This window comes from Cherax quadricarinatus, chromosome 60, assembly GCF_038502225.1.
Source record: "Cherax quadricarinatus isolate ZL_2023a chromosome 60, ASM3850222v1, whole genome shotgun sequence".
NCBI classification, from domain to species: Eukaryota; Metazoa; Arthropoda; class Malacostraca; order Decapoda; family Parastacidae; genus Cherax; species Cherax quadricarinatus.
In genome coordinates this window covers 10,040,144-10,060,027 of record NC_091351.1, presented here as the reverse complement: position 1 = coordinate 10,060,027, position 19,884 = coordinate 10,040,144, and the positions used below count along the sequence as shown (strand labels likewise).

General features: G+C 46.8%; 1 protein-coding gene across 1 annotated transcript in view; it reads right to left on the bottom strand.

The window, feature by feature from the left end:
* LOC138854458 (uncharacterized) overlaps positions 1 to 19,884 on the bottom strand; it is a 238,781-nt gene that overhangs the window by 212,081 nt on the left and 6,816 nt on the right. The window contains exon 2 of the mRNA XM_070097843.1: positions 15,945 to 15,998. Within this exon, the coding sequence (XP_069953944.1) occupies positions 15,945 to 15,998 (54 nt within the window). The remainder of the gene's footprint in view (positions 1 to 15,944; positions 15,999 to 19,884) is intronic.

Here is a 19,884-nt window from a genome sequence, read left to right as displayed (position 1 = left end):
CCCTCTTACACGAGATAAACACCCTCTTCCATCCCTCCCCACCCCCTCTTACACGACATAAACACCCTCTTCCATCCCTCCCCTCCCCCTCTTACACGACATAAACACCCTCTTCCATCCCTCCCCTCCCCCTCTTACACGACATAAACACCCTCTTCCATCCCTCCCCTCCCCCTCTTACACGACATAAACACCCCCTCCCATCCCTCCCCTCCCCCTCTTACACGACATAAACACCCTCTTCCATCCCTCCCCTCCCCCTCTTAGACGACATAAACACCCTCTTCCATCCCTCCCCTCCCCCTCTTACACGACATAAACACACTCTTCCATCCCTCTCCTCCCCCTCTTACACGACATAAACACCCTCTTCCATCCCTCCCCTCCCCCTCTTACACGACATAAACACCCTCTTCCATCCCTCCCCTCCCCCTCTTACACGACATAAACACCCTCTTCCATCCCTCTCCTCCCCCTCTTACACGACATAAACACCCTCTTCCATCCCTCCCCACCCCCTCTTACACGACATAAACACCCTCTTCCATCCCTCTCCTCCCCCTCTTACACGACATAAACACCCTCTTCCATCCCTCCCCTCCCCCTCTTACACGACATAAACACCCTCTTCCATCCCTCCCCTCCCCCTCTTACACGACATAAACACCCTCTTCCATCCCTCCCCACCCCCTCTTACACGACATAAACACCCTCTTCCATCCCTCCCCTCCCCCTCTTACACGACATAAACACCCTCTTCCATCCCTCCCCTCCCCCTCTTACACGACATAAACACCCTCTTCCATCCCTCCCCTCCCCCTCTTACACGACATAAACACCCCCTCCCATCCCTCCCCTCCCCCTCTTACACGACATAAACACCCTCTTCCATCCCTCTCCTCCCCCTCTTTCACGACATAAACACCCCCTCCCACCATAACACCCACCTATCACACAATATAACACAGTCTTAACACAGTGTTAACACAGTGTTAACAGTGTTAACACTGTGTTAACAACTCACAAAGTTAAATAAAATATCTTATAGCAGTTGAAGATATTTTGCAATTATTAGATATTATACCTGAAATTTCGACAATGCTTCTACAGGTGCTCCCAGGTGCTCCCAGGTATAAACAGAGTTTTCCAGTGGGCAACGGTAAACAATATGATGTTCAATGAGGACAAATTCCAACTACTCCGTTATGGAAAACTGGAGGAGATAATAACTAGAACAGAGTATACTACAGACTCTGGCCATACAATAGAGCGGAAAAATAATGTAAGGGACCTGGGAGTAGTAATGTCTGAGGATCTCATTTTCAAGGATCACAACAGTGCCACGATCACAAGTGCAAAGAAAATGATAGGATGGATAATGAGAACTTTCAAAACGAGAGATGCCAAGCCCATGATGATCCTTTTCAAATCACTTGTTCTCTCTAGGCTGGAATACTGCTGTACATTAACATCTCCATTCAAAGCAGGTGAAATCGCAGATCTAGAGAGTGTACAGAGATCCTTTACTGCACGTATAAGTTCTGTCAAGCACCTTAACTACTGGGAACGCTTGGAAGCACTTGACTTGTACTCGTGGAACGCAGGAGGGAGAGATATATCATAATCTACACTTGGAAAATCTTGGAAGGAATGGTCCCAAATCTGCACACAGAAATCACTCCCTACGAAAGTAAAAGACTGGGCAGGCGATGCAAAATGCCCCCAATAAAAAGTAGGGGCGCCATTGGTACACTAAGGGGCCCAAAACTGTTCAACAGCCTCCCATCAAGCATTAGGGGAATTGCCAATAAACCCCTGGCTGCCTTCAAGAGAGAGCTGGGCAGATACCTAAAGTCAGTGCCGGATCAGCCGGGCTGTGGCTCGTAAGTTGGACTGCGTGCGGCCAGCAGTAACAGCCTAGTTGATCAGGCCCTGATCCATCGGGAGGCCTGGTCATGGACCGGGCCGCGGGGGCGTTGATCCCCGGAATAACCTCCAGGTAACCTCCAGGTAACCAGGTGCTACCAGGTGCTTCCAGGTGCTCCCAGGTGCTCCCTTATGCTTGCAGGTGCTCCCAGGTGCTTCCAGGTGCTCCCAGGTGCTCCCTTATGCTTGCAGGTGCTCCCAGGTGCCCCTAGGTGCCTCCAAGTCCCCTCCCAGGGTGTTCTCAGGCACGTCCAGGTGCTCCCAGGTGCTCCCAGGCAATAATATAAAACAAAGAGCATATGAACAGCGGCCAGACAATGTACTGTGTGGAGAAAATGATGTTTGAGCGCAGTTCAGTACATTTATTGAAGGAAACGTTTCGCCCCGAGGGACTCTATCTATCCTAACTCCACAGTGATCTTCACAGTCACACAGAGATGGGCAGGTGCAGCATCAGTCAGGTGGCTAGGAACGAGCATCAGTCAGGTGGCTAGGAACGAGCATCAGTCAGGTGGCTAGGAACGAGCATCAGTCAGGTGGCTAGGAACGAGCATCAGTCAGGTGGCTAGGAACGAGCATCAGTCAGGTGGCTAGGAACGAGCATCACTCAGGTGGCTAGGAACGAGCATCAGTCAGGTGGCTAGGAACAAGCATCAGTCAGGTGGCTAGGAACAAGCATTAGTCAGGTGGCTAGGAATGAGCATCAGTCAGGAGGCTAGGAACGAGCATCAGTCAGGTGGCTAGGAACAAGCATTAGTCAGGTGGCTAGGAATGAGCATCAGTCAGGAGGCTAGGAATGAGCATCAGTCAGGAGGCTAGGAACGAGCATCAGTCAGGAGGCTAGGAACGAACATCAGTCAGGTCGCTAGGAACGAGATGTTTGCACACAGTCTTCAACTCACAGTCAGTCGTCTCAGGGGAACAAAAATAGATAGATATTCACGCAAGGTAAAATGATCTTACAACCATAACAACCACTAGCACGAGCAAACGCACACAGCGAAGAGGCAAGCCAGGAGCTGTGAATCGACACCTGCAACCACAAATAGATAAGTACAAATAGGCAAATAGATAAGTACACTCAAAAGCCAATAGATCCTGTTGGCCCTTATGTACCTAATTGCTCATCTGCTGGGCCCACCTAGCCTGCTGCTTCTCAAAGACATTAGTGGTTCTATAAAACGTCGTTCTTATGGCTCGATCTCAAACAAGACCTAATGGAAATATATATGAATGAATTCATTTAATGTCTTCCTAAATTAATGTATTTACGTCCATTTCCCTCAAGTTGACGGAAGCCATTTACCTTCTGACTGCAAGACCTCCTATACTGGAATGTAAATATTGCAGAAATAGGACCTGTTAGGCAACGCACGCAGAAGTAATAATTGTTGTAATGATGTGTTTGGCTCCTGAAGATATGAGAAAGGACTCTGCAGTAAAGCAAGCTTCACATAGCAGCCTTCGCCACAGCATACAGCCGGTCATGACCTGGGACCCTGGCATGCCCAAGCACCAACACAAATACACCTCGATGAGTTGATGCGTAAGTCACACGTACAATACCTAGGTATCATTAATGTCGAAACGTTTCTCCTGGACAGTAGGCATCTTCAGTCGGGAAAAGTCTATTATAACACAGGAAACATTAGCAGTGGAAAGGCAATTTTTAGGTGATCAGTCCCTCAGCCTTAATAGGTCGTTCTGATAGAGATGTACAGCTACAGCTCGTTGTGGAGAGGTGCGTGGAGGTGGATAAACCACTTCAGTAGTTAATGGAACACAGGGTGAAGTGGAGCATAATGTACCTGGGTGAAGAGATCATTCTGGGAGTCAAGAGAGAGAAAGTTAACCTGGAGACAGCACACCACACCCGCCTCATGAACATTCACACTAAATTTATTAACAGTCACTGACAGGAGACTACCTACGGACGTACATGTACATACTCACACACACACACACACACACACACACACACACACACACACACACACACACACACACACACACACACACACACACACACACACACACACACACACACACCTGTAACTAGTGTTTCTAGGCTAGGTTAGGTTGGCCATCTGACCGCTCCAATCAAATCTAGCCTAACCTGGCACTACCAAGGCTGTAAGTAGACTATTACTTTCATAAAAAAAAACGCGCATACAAACCAGTATACTAATATTCTTATGACTATAAATCACGTATTAACTTGTAAGACACTAAGTAACAACATATGGAGACTTAGGTAAGTTGGAGAGGTTCACAGGTCTTGAAGAAGCACACACCTCCAGTACCCGGACCATTACAAATACCCGGCTAACCTACAGTGACTTGGACTGTGTTGGTAGGAGGACTGGAGACGATTGTCGGCTGCCAGAGGAAACAGCAGCAGCGACAGCAGCAACAGCAGAAGCAGAAGCAGCAGCAGCATCCAGAAGCAGCAGCAGCATCAGGAAGCAGCAGCAGGAGCATCCAGCAGCAGCAGTATCAGCATCATCATCATCAGCAGCAGTATCCAGCAGTAGCAGCAGCACCAGCAGCATCCACCAGCATCCAGCAGTAGCAGCATCCAGCAGCAACAGCAGCATCCAGCAGCAGCAGCAGCATCCAGCAGCAACAGCAGCATCCAGCAGCAGCAGCAGCAGCATCCAACAGCAACAGCAGCATCCAGTAGCAGCAGCAGCAGCATCCACTAGCAGCAGCAGCAGCATCCAGCAGCAGCAGCACCAACAACAACATCCAGTAACTGGTAAGTGTTGGGGCAACAGAATTTATTTATCTGGTTGCATGGAACACAGATGTTGTTATCAAGTGATATGAGACTGTGTTGAGGAGGAGGAGGATCACGGTCTTACAAGACACTGTCTTACAAGACACTGTCTTACAAGACACTGTCTTACAAGACACTGTCTTACAAGACACTGTCTTACAAGACACTGTCTTACAAGACACTGTCTTACAAGACACTGTCTTACAAGACACTGTCTTACAAGACACTGTCCTACATGACACTGTCTTACAAGACACTGTCTTACAAGACACTGTCTTACAAGACACTGTCTTACAAGACACTGTCTTACAAGACACTGTCTTACAAGACACTGTCTTACAAGACACTGTCTTACAAGACACTGTCCTACAAGACACTGTCTTACAAGACACTGTCTTACAAGACATTGTCTTACAAGACACTGTCTTACAAGACACTGTCTTACAAGACACTGTCTTACAAGACACTGTCCTACATGACACTGTCTTACAAGACACTGTCTTACAAGACACTGTCCTACATGACACAGTCCTACATGACACTGTCTTACAAGACACTGTCTCACAAGACACTGCCCTACATGACACTGTCTTACAAGACACTGTCTTACAAGACACTGTCCTACATGACACTGTCTTACAAGACACTGTCTTACAAGACAGTCTTACAAGACACTGTCTTACAAGACACTGTCTTACAAGACACTGTCCTACATAACACTGTCTTACAAGACACTGTCCTACATGACACTGTCTTACAAGACACTGTCTTACAAGACACTGTCCTACATGACACTGTCTTACAAGACACTGTCTTACAAGACACTGTCCTACAAGACACTGTCTTACAAGACACTGTCTTACAAGACACTGTCCTACATGACACTGTCTTACAAGACACTGTCCTACATGACACTGTCCTACATGACACTGTCCTACATTACACTGTCTTACAAGACACTGTCCTACATGACACTGTCTTACAAGACACTGTCTTACAAGACACTGTCCTACATGACACTGTCTTACAAGACACTGTCTTACAAGACACTGTCCTACATGACACTGTCTTACAAGACACTGTCTTACAAGACACTGTCTTACAAGACACTGTCTTACAAGACACTGTCTTACAAGACACTGTCTTACAAGACACTGTCCTACATGACACTGTCCTACAAGACACTGTCTTACAAGACACTGTCTTACAAGACACTGTCTTACAAGACACTGTCTTACATGACACTGTCTTACAAGACACTGTCTTACAAGACACTGTCTTACAAGACACTGTCTTACAAGACACTGTCCTACAAGACACTGTCCTACATGACACTGTCTTACAAGACACTGTCTTACAAGACACTGTCTTACAAGACACTGTCTTACAAGACACTGTCTTACAAGACACTGTCCTACATGACACTGTCCTACAAGACACTGTCTTACAAGACACTGTCTTACAAGACACTGTCTTACAAGACACTGTCTTACAAGACACTGTCTTACAAGACACTGTCTTACATGACACTGTCTTACAAGACACTGTCTTACAAGACACTGTCTTACAAGACACTGTCTTACAAGACACTGTCCTACAAGACACTGTCCTACATGACACTGTCTTACAAGACACTGTCTTACAAGACACTGTCTTACAAGACACTGTCTTACAAGACACTGTCTTACAAGACACTGTCCTACATGACACTGTCCTACAAGACACTGTCTTACAAGACACTGTCTTACAAGACACTGTCTTACAAGACACTGTCTTACAAGACACTGTCTTACAAGGCACTGTCCTACAAGACACTGCCTTACAAGACACTGCCTTACAAGACACTGTCTTACAAGACACTGTCTTACAAGACACTGTCTTACAAGACACTGTCTTACAAGACACTGTCTTACAAGACACTGTCTTACAAGACACTGTCCTACAAGACACTGTCTTACAAGACACTGTCTTACAAGACACTGTCTTACAAGACACTGTCTTACAAGACACTGTCTTACAAGACACTGTCTTACAAGACACTGTCTTACAAGACACTGTCTTACAAGGCACTGTCTTACAAGACACTGTCCTACAAGACACTGTCTTACAAGACACTGTCCTACAAGACACTGTCTTACAAGACACAGTCCTACAAGACACTGTCTTACAAGACACTGTCCTACAAGACACTGTCTTACAAGACACTGTCTTACAAGACACTGTCTTACAAGACACTGTCTTACAAGACACTGTCTTACAAGACACTGTCTTACAAGACACTGTCTTACAAGACACTGTCCTACAAGACACTGTCTTACAAGACACTGTCCTACAAGACACTGTCTTACAAGACACTGTCCTACAAGACACTGTCCTACAAGACAGTGACTGCTGGTTCTACCTCACTGTGGTCGTCACTGTCCTACAAGACAGTGACTGCTGGTTCTACCTCACTGTGGTCGTCACTGTCCTACAAGACAGTGACTGCTGGTTCTACCTCACTGTGGTCGTCACTGTCCAACAAGACAGTGACTGCTGGTTCTACCTCACTGTGGTCGTCACTGTCCTACAAGACAGTGACTGCTGGTTCTACCTCACTGTGATCGTCACTGTCCTACAAGACAGTGACTGCTGGTTCTACCTCACTGTGATCGTCACTGTCCTACAAGACAGTGACTGCTGGTTCTACCTCACTGTGGTCGTCACTGTCCTACAAGACAGTGACTGCTGGTTCTACCTCACTGTGATCGTCACTGTCCTACAAGACAGTGACTGCTGGTTCTACCTCACTGTGATCGTCACTGTCCTACAAGACAGTGACTGCTGGTTCTACCTCACTGTGATCGTCACTGTCCTACAAGACAGTGACTGCTGGTTCTACCTCACTGTGATCGTCACTGTCCTACAAGACAGTGACTGCTGGTTCTACCTCACTGTGATCGTCACTGTCCTACAAGACAGTGACTGCTGGTTCTACCTCACTGTGATCGTCACTGTCCTACAAGACAGTGACTGCTGGTTCTACCTCACTGTGATCGTCACTGTCCTACAAGACAGTGACTGCTGGTTCTACCTCACTGTGATCGTCACTGTCCTACAAGACAGTGACTGCTGGTTCTACCTCACTGTGATCGTCACTGTCCTACAAGACAGTGACTGCTGGTTCTACCTCACTGTGATCGTCACTGTCCTACAAGACAGTGACTGCTGGTTCTACCTCACTGTGATCGTCACTGTCCTACAAGACAGTGACTGCTGGTTCTACCTCACTGTGATCGTCACTGTCCTCGCGAAACCTGTAATTTAAATCGATAAATTCTTGCTAGACGATGTTTATCTTAAAGAAGAGATTGCCTCGCCCCTCGCCCCTCGCCCTTCGACAGGGTACTGCCTCACTCCTCGCCCCTCGCCCAGGTACTGCCTCGCCCCTCGCCCGGGTAGTGCCTTGCCCCTCGCCCCTCGCCCAGGTACTGCCTCGCCCCTCGCCCGGGTAGTGCCTTGCCCCTCGCCCCTCGCCCGGGTACTGCCTCACTCCTTATCCCGGCAATGATTCACTACACCCCCAAATGTCACTCCACAGATGTCACTCACCACAGACGTCACTCACCACAGATGTCACCACAGATATCTCACCAAAGATGTCTCACCACAGATGTCACTCACCACTGATGTCACTCACCAAAGATGTTTCTCACCACAGATGTCACACACCACAGATGTCACACACCACAGATGTCACACACCACAGATGTCACACACCACAGATGTCACACACCACAGATGTCACACACCACAGATGTCACACACCACAGATGTGTTCCTTCCTTCCCTCCTAAGTGGATGTGACTTGGGCCTGCCTAGCTTAGGCCAACAGGCGACTTGAACATGCCTAGCATGGGCCAGTAGGCCTGCTTGAGTGCTCCTTCCTTCTTATGTTCTTCAACAATATGAGAAATGAAGTATTAAATCAGCTCCCGGTCCCTCCCACATCTCCGTCCCTGGCCATCGAGTGACAGGTGATGTATGACATTCAGCCAACGTGTCATGACTGCCACATGAGCCATCACATTGTTTCAGACTTTGGAACAATGCTCTTCTCCAGACTGAGGGACTGACCACCTCAAAACTTTAAGGGTGATGGACTGATTACATCGTCTTCAAGTCTCTTCTGCTTCTATCAACTTTTCTGTACTTGACTGAAGAAGCCTACTGTGTAGGCGAAACGTTTCAAAATAAAGATACCTAACTGTTGCATATGTGTCTTACCTAACAACCTGTCGGTATTTTATACCATTTCAATGTTCAGCCATCACAATATAACATTCCTCAAACAACAATGGTATCAAGGCTGAGAGACTGATTACCGTATCTTATGATGTCTTCTATGTCGAGTTCTGCCAGACTGAGGGACTGATTACATCTACTTAAACGAGATAGGATGTACACAGATGACAGCAAAGAAATGAGTGAGATACTGAAATCCCAGTATGACTCAGTGTTCAGTGAACCGTTACCCAGACTCAGGGTCGACACTAAATTGCTTTTTTATGACCGAGACTCAAACTTGGTTAATTAAAAATGTTCTGATATCATCCTAACACCACAAGATTGAAAAAAAGCAATAAATGACATACCCATGCACTGTGTCCCAGGTCCAGACTCATGGAACTCCGTGTTCATCAAGAACTGCAAGAAGCCCCTGTCACGCGCCTTAAGTATTCTATGGAGAGGAAGCATTAACACAGGGGTCATCCCAGGCACTAAAATCAACAGAGATATCCCCGCTCCACAAAGGTGGCAGCAAGGTAATTTCAGAGAATTACAGACAGATAGCGCTAACGTCCCACATCATAAAAATCTTCGAACGTGTTCTGAGAAGCAAGATCGCCACCCACTAAGATACCTGTCAGTTACACAACCCAGGGCAACACGGGTTTAGAGCAGGTCGCTCCTGTCTGTCCCAACTACTGGATCACTATGACAAGGTCTTCGATGCTCTAGAGGATAAACAAAATGCAGTTGTAGTATACGCAGACTCTGCGAAAACCTTCTACAGGTACAATCATTGTGTAATAGCGTACAAACTGAATGATAAAGGAATAACAGGAAAAGTTAGTACATGGATCTATAACTTCCTAACAGAACACAAAGATTAATAGTAAAAAGAGTAAACTCGCTACTCGGTACTCGCTCTCATCTTGTTCCCCATCCTCATAACTGACACAGACAGAGATGAAAGCCACAGCATCGTGTCCTCCTTTGTAGATGACACCCGAATTTGCATAACAGTCTCTCATCCATCGAAGACACTGCAAGACTCCAGGTGGACATCAACCAAATCTTCAAATGGACCGCAGAAAACAATATGAAGTTCAATGAAGACAAATTTCAACTACTCCGATATGGAAAACTCGAGAAAATTAAAACTGTATCGGAGTTTAAAACAAATTCCGACCCCACAATAGAGCCAAAAACTAATGTGAAGGACCTGGGAGTGATAATGTCAGAGGATCTCACTTTCAAAAATCACAACAATGCATCTACTTCATCTGCTAGGAAAATGATAGGATGGATAATGAGAACCTTCAAAACTAAGGATGCCAAGCCCATGATGATTCTCTTCAAATCGCTTGTTCTCTCTAGGCTGGAATACTGATGTACACTAACTGCCCCTCTCAAGGCAGGCGAAATTGCTGACCTATAGAAAATACAGAGAACTTTCACGGCACACATAAGTACGATGAAGTATCTAAATTACTGAGAACGGTTGAAATCCCTTGATTGGTACTCCTTGGAACGCAAGCGAGAAAGATACATGATAATATACACTTGGAAAATCCTAGAGGGATCAGTCCCAAATATGCTAACGAAAATCACTCCCTATGAAAGCAAAAGACTTGGCAGATGCAATATTCCCCCAGTGAAAAGCAGGGGCGCCACGAGTACACTGAGAGACAACACAATAAGTGTCAGGGCCCCAAGACTATTCAACTGCTTCTCAGCATACATAAGGGGGATTACCAATAGACCCCTGGCTGTCTTCAAGAAGGCTCTGGACAGGTACCTAAAGTCAGTACCTGACCAGCAGGGCTGTGGTTCTTACGTTGGTTTACGTGCGGCCAGCAGTAACAGCCTAGTTGATCAGGCCCTGATCCACCGCGATGCCTGGTCACGGACCGGGCCGCGGGGGCGTTGACCCCCGAAACCCCCTCCAGGTATACACCAGGTATACCTCATCTTATTTCTTCGGAGTATACTTCGGAGTATAGACTTATTACCTCATCTTTTGTGTACAGTTCTAATGTCTTCCAATTATATCATCCTTCGATTTATACTGATAAAGCCACTGGATGGCGAAACGTCTACAATAAAGATACCCAGATGTTCCGTATGTGTCAAATTGTTCATCTTGTCGGCACTGTATACCATACATGTACAACTCTCATATTCTGCCAGAACGTCAACATAAAGTCGTACAAAGATAAAGTCAACAGCACGCAACACTCTGGTGTGAGGGTGTGAGGGTGATTCCAACAGCACGCAACACTCTGGTGTGAAAGTGTGTGGGTGATTCCAACAGCACGCAACACTCTGGTGTGAAAGTGTGTGGGTGATTCCAACAGCACGCAACACTGGTGTGAGGGTGTGTGGGTGATTCCAACAGCACGCAACACTGGTGTGAGGGTGTGTGAGTGACTCCAACAGCACGCAACACTCTGGTGTGAGGGTGTGAGGGTGATTCCAACAGCACGCAACACTGGTGTGAGGGTGTGTGAGTGACTCCAACAGCACGCAACACTCTGGTGTGAAAGTGTGTGGGTGATTCCAACAGCACGCAAGACTCTGGTGTGTGGGTGTGTGGGTGTGTGGGTGTGTGGGTGTGTGGGTGTGTGGGTGTGTGGGTGTGTGGGTGTGTGGGTGTATGGGTGTGTGGGTGATTCCAACAGCACGCAACATTCTGGTGTGAAAGTGTGTGGGTGATTCCAACAGCACGCAAGACTCTGGTGTGTGGGTGTGTGGGTGTGTGGGTGTGTGGGTGTATGGGTGTGTGGGTGATTCCAACAGCACGCAACACTGGTGTGAGGGTGTGTGGGTGATTCCAACAGCACGCAACACTGGTGTGAGGGTGTGTGGGTGATTCCAACAGCACGCAACACTGGTGTGAGGGTGTGTGGGTGATTCCAACAGCACGCAACACTGGTGTGAGGGTGTGTGGGTGATTCCAACAGCACGCAACACTGGTGTGAGGGTGTGTGGGTGATTCCAACAACACGCAACACTGGTGTGAGGGTGTGTGGGTGATTCCAACAGCACGCAACACTGGTGTGAGGGTGTGTGGGTGATTCCAACAGCACGCAACACTGGTGTGAGGGTGTGTGGGTGATTCCAACAGCACGCAACACTGGTGTGAGGGTGTGTGGGTGATTCCAACAGCACGCAACACTGGTGTGAGGGTGTGTGGGTGATTCCAACAACACGCAACACTGGTGTGAGGGTGTGTGGGTGATTCCAACAGCACGCAACACTGGTGTGAGGGTGTGTGGGTGATTCCAACAGCACGCAACACTGGTGTGAGGGTGTGTGGGTGATTCCAACAGCACGCAACACTGGTGTGAGGGTGTGTGGGTGATTCCAACGGAACGCAAGAAATGATCCAAGAATGTTTGGCCGGACGAGCAAAGATGTCCCGCCTTTGTTGTGTCTCTGGTCTCATTGTCCACGCTTATCATCATGTCTGTCTGTCTGTCTGTCTGTCTCTGTGTCCGCCTCTGTCTGTCTGTTGTCTCTCTCTTTCTCTCTCTCTCTCAATTCGTCACTATAATGTTTTTATAGTATATTATTTTCTAAATCATTTTCCGTGAATTTAGGTGAAATAAGAGAATTCTGAGGTGATTGTGAAACAAAGTGTATTTCACTGCATATGGTGAGGTAAACCCGTGTGGGGTCACTCAGCACCAGCAGTGCTGCAGGCTCCATCCTCCGTCTGCTGACTGCTGCAAATTTAGAATTTTCACTGAATATGTTGGTAAGTGTCAGCGGGTACCCGACACACCGAGGCGACACGTTCCGTGATCTAGTGAATAATGAGTTGAGGTAAACTGTAATTACATTCTGGGGAGAGATCTAAGTCATCCTCACAGGGTCACATAGACTGGGTCGGAGGCTTGACTCACAACCTTCCCCGGTCACCTGCATGTACAGCCAACCTTCAGTACAAAATTAAACACATGTGCAACATCTGGGTATCGTTGGGTTTTCACCTGGAAAAGACCCGGGCCGGGGCAAGACCGGCGAACCTGCTACAATCTGGGTATGAATATGAAGTTCAATGAAGACAAATTTCAACTACTCCGATATGGAAAACTCGAGAAAATTAAAACTGTATCGGAGTTTAAAACAAATTCCGACCCCACAATAGAGCCAAAAACTAATGTGAAGGACCTGGGAGTGATAATGTCAGAGGATCTCACTTTCAAAAATGCAAAAGTTTCGCCATCCAGTGGCTTTATCAATACAAATTCTAGGACATAATTGGAAGACACAGCCTACGGTGAGGGACTGATTACCTCACGGTGATCTTCACACTAACTCCAAGCCTGAGGGACTGATTACCTAGTCTTTTCTATATAGTTCAACATACTTCACATATGTCCTTGTATTGAAGAAGCCACAGGATGGCGAAACGTCTACAAATAAAGATACCCAGATGTTGTACATTAATTCTTCGTCGACCTGCTTAGTATGGGCCGGTAGGCCTGCTGCAGTCTTCCTCCATTCTGATGTTCTTAATAAGGGAAGATTGGGGTAATCAGTCCCTCATCTGGATTCGAATCCAGGAAGAGGAGGAGAAGGAAGAGAGGGAGAAGGGGGGGGTGAGTTAAATTGTCAGAAGCTTAGGGTTGGGGGAAAGGGTGCCAGGATGAAAGGGAGAGCCGTTGTTTAGGGAGATGAACAAGCGTGGTAGGGTTGAGGTGCGGTGAGAGAGGGAGACAGTGGGTAGCAGGTTAACCTACACTTGTGGGTCACCGCCCACATACCTGCCACACACCTGGACGAGGACTGACACACTAACCAGTGTCTGGTCTGGGGCGTCTAGCCTGCAGTACCCGCTAGGGGGCAGGCTACACCTGCTAAGGGGCAGGCTACACCCGCTAGGGGGCAGGCTACACCTGCTAGGAGGCAGGCTACACCCGCTAGGGGGCAGGCTACACTTGCTAGGGGACAAGCTACACCCGCTAGGAGGCAGGTTACACTTGATAGGGGCAGGCTACACCTGCTAGGAGGCAGGCTACACCTGCTAGGAGGCAGGCTACACCTGCTAGGGGGCAGGCTACACCTGCTATGGGGCAGGCTACACCTGCTATGGGGCAGGCTACACCTGCTAGGGGGCAGGCTACACCCACTATAAAATATAACCATCTCTGTATACCATATAACTATCTGTGTATACTATGTAACTATCTGTGTATACCATATAACTATCTGTGTATACCATATAACTATCTGTGTATACTATGTAACTATCTGTGTATGCCATATAACTATCTGTGTATACCATATAACTATCTGTGTATACTATGTAACTATCTGTGTATGCCATATAACTATCTGTGTATACTATGTAACTATCTGTGTATACTATGTAACTATCTGTGTATACCATATAACTATCTGTGTATACCATATAACTATCTGTGTATACTATGTAACTATCTGTGTATGCCATATAACTATCTGTGTATACTATGTAACTATCTGTGTATACCATATAACTATCTGTGTATACCATATAACTATCTGTGTATACTATGTAACTATCTGTGTATACCATATAACTATCTGTGTATACCATATAACTATCTGTGTATACCATATAACTATCTGTGTATACCATATAACTATCTGTGTATACTTTGTAACTATCTTTGTAGCGATTTTCAGTGTTTATCATAAAAGTAGGGGCGCCATTGGTACACTAAGAGAAAACACCATAAGTGTCCGGGGCCCAAGACTGTTCAACATCCTCCCACCATGCATAAGGGGAATTACCAATAAGCCCCTGGCTGCCTTCAAGAGGGAGCATGACAGATACTTAAAGTCGTTGCCGGATCAGCTGGGCTGTGGTTCGTACTTTGGACTATGTGCGGCCAGCAGTAACAGCCTGGTTGATCAGGCCTTGATCCACCAGGAGGCCTGGTCGTGGATCGGGCCGCGTGGGCGTTAATCCCCGGAATACCCTCCAGGTAGACTCCAGGTAGCCCAATCCACAAGGACCATATAGCTTCTGGAGATCCAGGGAAGGAGAGCCCCGGCTCCTCGGACCAAGAGCCCTTCACCAGCAAGTGGCTGGACTCCACGTCAGGCATCGCACGACGCAGCTTCCAGCAACCAAACGCAAATCGTACAAATTATCAACTAAGAGAAGATCGTAGTTTCACCTAATACACAACCAGCACACAGGAGAGAAAGAAACTTTCGCCGACGTTTCGCTCCTATCTGGACCATTTTTAGGTAAATGGTTCAGAGAACCATTTATGTGATATCACCTACGACTGCTTCACCTCACCTGTCTACAGTATATAAGCCATTTCGCGCATATACTCGGTTCTTTTCAAGACTGATGGACTGATTACATTTACTCCAGGCTGAGGGACTGATTACATTTACTCCAGGCTGAGGGACTGATTACATTTACTCCAGGCTGAGGGACTGATTACCTCAAACTCCTTCTGATCTTCACCATTCTTCTTTGTATAGGACTGATGAAGCCACTGTGTGGCGAAACGTTTCCTGAATAAAGATACCCAAGTGTTGCACATGTGTCTAATTTATCAATTTGGGCCATTTACAAGTGGCTTGTAAATGGTCCAAATTGTGCGGGTTATTTGTGGTTTGTTCCAGTCAGGGTATTGTGCCATTTTTGTTCTTTTTACTTAATACTGTTGGATTATTATCTCTTAAAACCAGAGTTTAATTAATCCGAGTCATACAGCTGACATAGTCGGAGAAATTTTTAACTCACTTACAACTGATAATTACCTGGGAGAAGAGTTTCTAAAGAGTGAATTAATCTGAAGACGGTTTTTTGTCAAATACTCGTTGACAACACGAGATAAACATGTAGTGTTACTGAAGAAGGTCAAGATTACCTTGTGTGTTATGAAGACGTGGTCATAGTCTATGTGGTGGTAGTATATAATGGAGCTGAGGACATGACTCAGTAGCTGAGTAGACTTACCTTGTGTCTTCTGGTGATCCCATCCTCAGTGACACTCTCACTGATGCTCTCCCTCTGTTGACAGAAACACACATTGTTAATATACTACTACACACACACACACACACACACACACACACACACACACACACACACACACACACACACACACACACACACACACACACACACACAACACACACAACACACACACACACACACAACACACACACACACAACACACACACACATACACACACAACACACCCACACACACACACACACACACACACACACACACACACACACACACACACAAAAGCATACGGATATACAAAAGGCCTAGAAAAGGTGCCGAAAAGGCTTACTTGGAGTACATTTGGACTTTCATTTAAAATTTATATTATCAATTACAAGTAAATCAACGCATCACTGAAGCAATCACAACAAAAGCCAGTTACTACCACATAATGTAACTTCACTCTTGTTACTCTTGGCCGAAAAACAACAACCCGGCTTCAGTGACGCAGGATTTTGTTTTATAAGGAAAGAACTTGTAACCAGAGGACGAAATACAAACTGTAATATTGACAAAATATTAACTCCTTTAAGCTACAACGGTGCCAACACTGATGTCCAGCATAATCAATATTGATGTCCAGTATAACCAATACTGATGCCTAGTATAACCAATATTGATGCCTAGTATAATCATTGTTGATGTCCAGTATAATCAATGTTGATGTGAAATATAACTGAGCTATGAATTCACTTTCGTGCCATCTTACTGGCTCATGTTCCCAGTTCTTTCACTCGTCCTAATGTTCCTAGTTCTTTCTCTCATCTAAGACTCATTCACTCTCCCGAGTGAAACCTCGTTCACGGAGGACCTTGCACGAGAGTCCCCAAGTTCTTGGTAATGCCTTGATCCACTTTCCACAACCACAACCCAACACCACTGCTGCAGCCTCTCTTCTGTCGCCTACACAACGTACCACAACAAAGAGAAAGGTAACAACTTCTTATACAGGATCAGAAGAAAACAAAAGACTATCAACCATTGTCCCAAATACATTTCAGCAGTTATATCTTGCAGAGTAAACCCTATATATATATATATATATATATATATATATATATATATATATATATATATATATATATATATATATATATATATATATATATATCCTTGAGATGTGGGAAGATGAGTCAGCGTAGCTATCTATTCCTGCGCCATTGGCAGAAACTGCGTGAACACCGTGTGAACATTGTTTGAACAGTGTTCACACAGTGTTCACACAGTGTTCACACTGCGTGAACACTGTGTGAACAGTGTGTGAACACGGAGTGAACACTGTGTGAACATTGAACAGTGTATGAACACGGAGTGAACACTGTGTGAACATTGAACAGTATATGAACACGGAGTGAACACTGTGTGAACATTGAACAGTGTATGAACACGGAGTGAACACTGTGTGAACATTGAACAGTGTATGAACACGGAGTGAACACTGTGTGAACATTGAACAGTATATGAACACGGAGTGAACACTGTGTGAACATTGAACAGTATATGAACACGGAGTGAACACTGTGTGAACATTGAACAGTGTATGAACACGGAGTGAACACTGTGGAAAAATGCTACTTTTTTCCATTCTTCGTCTTGAACGTCCTTCAAGTGTCTGAAAGTCTTAGTTACTGAGTAAGAATCTAGTCTACGAGGGTCACGAAGGTTTCTCTAGAATTCACTTTCCTAACATAATTACTGTTCCATCAGGATCTAGCTACGCCTCAATTCTAATTCCATCCCAGCCAGGGGAAGGCCTCGGTCAGATGACCAAAAGCTCCAGCTGCAGGTCATCAGATAACTAAGACCCGCGTCAGGAAACACTTGTCCTGTCTCTTAACAAATATTATACCTACCTACCTACCTACCTACCTATCTACCACCTACGTACCTACCTACCTATCTACCTGCCCACCTATCTACCTACCTAACTACCTACTTACCTACATACCTATCTACCTACCTACCTACTTACCTACCTACCTACCTATCTACCTACCTACCTACCTACCTACCTACCTACCTACCTATCTACCACCTACCTACCTATCTACCTGCCCACCTATCTACCTACCTAACTACCTACTTACCTACCTACCTATCTACATACCTACCTACTTACCTACCTACCTACCTATCTACCTACCTACCTACCTACCTATCTACCTACCTTCCTACCTACCTACATACCTACCTATCTACCTACCTACCTACCTACCTACCTAACTACCTACCTACCTACCAACCTACCTGCCTACCTGCTTACCTACCTACCTACCTATCTACCTACCTACCTACCTACCTACCTACCTATCTACCTACCTACCTACCTACAACAAGGTGGGGGAGACCTCAGCACCTACAACAAGGTGAGGGAGACACCAACACCTACAACAAGGTGGGGGAGACAACAACACCTACAACAAGGTGAGGAAGACACCAACACCTACAACATGGTGGGGGAGACAACAACACCTACAACAAGGTGGGGGGGACACCAACACCTACAACAAGGTGGGGGAGACACCAACACCTACAACAAGGTGGGGGAGACACCAACACCTACAACATGGTGGGGGAGACACCAACACCTACAACATGGTGGAGGAGACACCAACACCTACAACAAGGTGGGGGAGACACTAACACCTACAACAAGATGGGGGAGACACCAGCACCTACAACATGGTGGGGGAGACAACAACAACTACAACAAGGTGGGGGAGACACCAACACCTACAACAAGGTGGGGGAGACACCAGCACCTACAACAAGGTGGGGGAGACACCAGCACCTACAACAAGGTGGGAGAGACACCAACACCTACAACAAGGTGGGGGAGACACCAACACCTACAACAAGGAGGGGGAGAGACCAGCACCTACAACATGGTGGGGGAGACACCAACACCTACAACAAGGTGGGGGAGACACCAACACCTACAACAATGTGGGGAGACACCAACACCTACAACAAGGTGGGGGAGACACCAACACCTACAACATGGTGGGGGAGACACCAACACCTACAACATGGTGGGGGAGACACCAACACCTACAACATGGTGGGGGAGACACCAACACCTACAACATGGTGGGGGAGACACCAACACCTACAACAAGGTGGGGGAGACACCAACACCTACAACAAGGTGGGGGAGACACCAACACCTACAACAAGGTGGGGGAGACACCAACACCTACAACATGGTGGGGGAGACACCAATACCTACAACAAGGTGGGGGAGACACCAGCACCTACAACATGGTGGGGGAGACACCAACACCTACAACATGGTGGGGGAGACACCAGCACCTACAACAAGGTGGGGGAGACACCAACACCTACAACAAGGTGGGGGAGACACCAACACCTACAACAAGGTGGGGGAGACACCAACACCTACAACAAGGTGGGGGAGGGACGAACACCTACAACAAGGTGGGAGAGACACCAACACCTACAACAAGGTGGGGGAGACACCAACACCTTCAACAAGGTGGGGGAGACAACAACACCTACAACAAGGCGGGGGAGACACCAACACCTACAACAAGGTGGGGGAGACACCAACACCTACAACATGGTGGGGGACACAACAACACCTACAACAAGGTGGGAGAGACACCAACACCTACAACAAGGTGGGGGAGACACCAACACCTACAACATGGTGGGGGAGACACCAACACCTACAACAAGGTGGGGGAGACACCAGCACCTACAACATGGTGGGGGAGACACCAACACCTACAACATGGTGGGGGAGACAACAACACCTACAACAAGGTGGGGGAGACACCAACACCTACAACAAGGTGGGGGAGACACCAACACCTACAACAAGGTGGGGGAGACACCAACACCTTCAACAAGGTGGAGGAG